The sequence below is a fragment of the Coptis chinensis genome, chromosome 1, assembly GCF_015680905.1.
Source record: "Coptis chinensis isolate HL-2020 chromosome 1, ASM1568090v1, whole genome shotgun sequence".
Taxonomy (NCBI): Eukaryota; Viridiplantae; Streptophyta; class Magnoliopsida; order Ranunculales; family Ranunculaceae; genus Coptis; species Coptis chinensis.
The window spans coordinates 12050910-12055114 of record NC_141456.1 but is presented as its reverse complement, the minus strand read 5'-3'; the positions used below and the strand labels follow the sequence as shown (position 1 = coordinate 12055114).

General features: G+C 41.5%; 1 protein-coding gene across 1 annotated transcript; it reads left to right on the top strand.

The window, feature by feature from the left end:
• Nucleotides 1-1769: 1769 nt before the first annotated feature.
• On the top strand, nucleotides 1770-2987 carry LOC147522167 (uncharacterized). The gene has a single exon (XM_086567293.1). It carries the CDS (start codon nucleotides 1770-1772, stop codon nucleotides 2985-2987), a length of 1218 nt encoding a protein of 405 aa, XP_086423419.1.
• The last annotated feature ends 1218 nt before the right edge of the window (nucleotides 2988-4205 follow it).

The window sequence follows — 4205 nt, the reverse complement described above, 5'->3', positions numbered from 1 at the left end:
CGTGAGGAAAAGAATAAGGAAAACAAAACTGCTGGATGAAAAGAGAGAGGAGAACAAACCTAGTATCGAAGCAGCAATGTCAAGCGGGGAGTAAATTCAGAAAAGAACTTGAACGAAGCTGGACAAAAATCACCGGAGAGAAGGAACAGAAAGGGGAGGGTGAGAGAGAGAGAAAGTGAAGAGTGAAAAGGAACTGAGGGGGTTTTTGAAGAAAGAGAGAAGTTTGAGCGGGATTCGAAGTGATAGGGGTAAAAGGGTAAACTCCCATAAAAGGACCAGGGAAAAGGTGACATGTAGCATCACGAAATTCGAAGAGTCAAGTGTTGCTTCGATAGCGCCCTTGCCACGTGTCAGTGGGAACAAGACGTGGGCCAAGAAGGAGAAAGTAAAATTCAAAAAGAAAGTGACGGCATGCCTAGACAGGGATATACTGTGAAAGTACTAGATTATCTGGCAAAGGTTGATTCTCAGTTCCATTGCCTGTCCGCGGACATTCAATGGGTCCGAGAGAGGGCATTTGTAGTAGTCATATTCATGACCTACGAGGTTATTTGTGAAAGGTGGACCAGATGCGGAATAGTAAAAAGAGAACAGGCTGCACTGTAGCGGGTTTGGGGAACCCTAGAGTCAAGGGACATACCGAGACGACACGTGGAGTGGGAAGGAACGCTGGATGGAGGGGGAATCAACGAACAGAGAGAAAGGAAGAGGAATATAAAGAGAAGAAGGAGAGGAGAAAAAGGAGGTGGAAAGAAAAAGAAGAGAGAAGGGGCTGCAAGAATGAGATAAAACAAGGGAGTTTAGAGGGTGTAAAGTCAGATAATACAACACAATTGACAGTTGGCATATATTCGGTCACTTTTGCATATCCACAGCCAAGACAAAGTCGAATGATTATGGTCCTAAAGAAAATTTAAAAGGGTTAACTAGTATTACCCTCCTACTAGATGACCCAATTAGGATTTCCCCCAATTAAATGGGGAAATTAGGGTCTCCCCCCTGAGTACACAAAAAAAAAACACGGTCAATTCGGGAGACCCTAATTTCTCCATCTAGTTGGGGGCAATCCTAATTGGCTAGTCTAGTAGGGGTAATACCAGTGTTCGTGATTCCGAACGAAACTTCGGAATTTCGCTAAATATTTCGGTTTTTTAAAAAACCGGAATTCCGAATATATAGTCGAAATATTGAATATTCCGAAATCATTTGAAATTCTGAATATAATAGGGTTGAAATTTGATGAATTTCGGTTTTAGATTTTGAATTCGAAATCGAAATATGGGTAATACTAGTTAACCCAATTTAAAATGAGCACTTCTTCAGGTCGAAATAGTCGTTTGGGCCTTTGGATCCAGACTTCGCCTCATAATACATACGATAGTGGCGAGATGTAATGGCGCACCATACATCTCGCAAGACTGAAGATTTAGCCATTTAAAATAGGTAAAGTCTGGTATTCATTTGGGTTCAATCTGGGAATTTTACCTTATTCAGGCCCCGGTCCTAGTACAACACCCAAAAAGTGACGTTCTAATCAAGTTCGAGCAGGTTTTGGAATTAGAATGTAACTGGAAACGGAAGACCAAATTTACCTATAAATGAAGTACACCTTCGAAAAACAAGACAAATCAATCACTTGCTTGAAGCAAAACACAGGCAGAGGCACGGCAAAGGTCTAACAGACATAGGCAAGTAGAGAGAACTGGACGAATCTCTTGAGTTAGTTTCGAGTTCCATCCTTCCGACTATTTATTTATTTGTTCATATATATGGCTAGTGCTATTGTGAAGAAACTGAGGGGATTGCATCATGATATGCATAGAAAGAGTAATGACTTACCTGATGAAGTTGTATTGGAGATTCTTTTGTATCTTGCCGCGGAACATCTCCAAATTTGTAAGTCTGTATCCGGACTATGGTCCACATTGATCTCCAACCCAAAATTCGTGTATAAACACTTGATTCGTTCTCAACAACATTCTGAAATAGAAAAGATCTTCTACACGACTATTGCTAAACCGGGAAGAAATTCCGATAGGTATAACTATCGTCACTACTCCATCGACAACAGACTATCAGATTTGACTCCAAGGAAATTGCAATTGCCTCATCCTGCTTTTGAAGAAAACGTGTTATGTTTGCAAGCATCTTGTGACGGCTTACTCCTCTTTAAAAACATGTATGACCCGAAACAACTTTACATTTCCAACCCAGTTACTGCCCAGTTTATGGCTCTTCCTCCTGTTAAAGACAGTGGTTGTCAATGGGCGTTGGTTCGCGATAATAGTATTGGTAGATACAAGGTTTTCGGAGTCATGGCTCAGTACTCTTTTTGTGTAGTTACGCTGGGAGAGAATGGTCCTCCTAGCTTTTGGGATTGGCATTGTTTCCGTCGTGAAAAGGTATGGTGCTCTGCCATGTTATCGCAACCCATTTTGATTAAGAAGGAGCTGCATTGGTTTTCGACAGATGAAGATGGGGAAGGCCCAAATCTTCAGCCATGCTACTGCATATGCTCAGTAGATATTGAGAAGCTGTGTTCCAGAAGGACAAACGTTCCACTTCAACTGTTGACGGCATCAAAGCGCGACATCTTCGAAGTTTGTAATTGCTTCGCACACCACCTCTTATCAGAAGTCAATGGATCACTGTGCCTCACGTTTGTTTCTCATCATCAGTTGCAGATGTTTATATTGGAGGACGTCACTAATTGCGCATGGACCAAATCTATTACGATTTCTCTTCAATCCCTGTATAACTTACCTCTTGGGAGCTTCTTGACCGAGGACAATTGCCTTGTTTCCATGACGGGCGTCAATAGCAGTAACTTATTAGACCTGGTCAAAGTTCTCATACATTTCGAAAACGAGTTATTCCTTTATGACGTGAAAAGCCAGGAGCTGAAGCAAATTGGGCGTCTAAGCAAGAAGCAGAAGCTGTCTAAACTGTACTTTTGCCATTCCAACAGCCTTGTTAGTTGTGGTTGAGAGACACTTTATGAAATTAACTATAAATATTGTAAGATTGTTTACTTATTTATCCGCTTTCAAAATCTCGATAAGAATCTGTACTGCTATTAGAACGTTTTTGAGCAACTAACTAGTAGGTTCCGCAGGGATTTTGGCAACTTGGCAGTAGCAATTAGACTAAACAAGGTTAGAAGCAGTTATATTTGGCATATATGGGTTGGGGCAGTACTCGGTTGAATCACTGTGTTGTGGAGACACACAAACAGGATTTTCTTTGACAATGAAGCACTCAAGCACTAATCTTAATTTCTGCAAAAGGGGAAGTCATCAAGATTATACAGCTGACTGGGCATCTTTCTAAGGGAGTTATGAATAACTCAATTACGGAGTGTCAAAGATGTTTTAATGGATATTTCTGATAACTTTATTGATCTTTACATTAGATATATATACAAGAATACAGAAGATCTCCTAGATCCACATATCTAGGAGAAGATAATACTCTTACTAAATACACAAGATACTTCCTAATACTAAATATAGTAACAAATATTCTAACACCCTCCCTCAAGTTGGTGCGTGGATATTGCACATGTCCAACTTGACAAGAGAGTCAAATAGGGGGAACAAAACGTTTTTCTCTCTTTAGTGTCAGGCGTGGCCCGCGCTCTCCGTATGCCTGGACAAGGCGTGTGGCGCGCTCATGCCTTTGGTGACTCCCAGATTGTTAGGCGCAACCCGCGCTCTCCATATGCCTAGACAAGGCGCGTGGCACGCTCATGCCTTTGGCAACTTCCAGATCGTTAGGCGGACCAGCTCTCGTGATGCTCGACAAAGGCGCGACGCTGGCCAATAGTATTTCAGCACCCCCTCGAGTTGGCGCGTGGATATCGCACATGCCCAACTTGACAAGAGAGTCAATAAACACCTTGCTAGCCACTACTTTAGTAAGGACATCTGCTAGTTGGTCTTCAGACTTTACAAATGAAAAAGTAATAATTCCAGCTTCAAGTTTCTCTTTGATAAAATGTCTATCAATCTCCACATGCTTCGTCCGATCATGTTGAATAGGATTATGAGCTATCTCTATCACTGACGTATTGTCACAATATAGATTCATTTCCACTTTTGGTTTAACACCCAAGTCCGTCAACAAGTTTCTCAACCACAACAACTCACATACCCTATATGCCGTACCTCTATATTGAGCTTCAGCACTTGATCTTGATACTACTG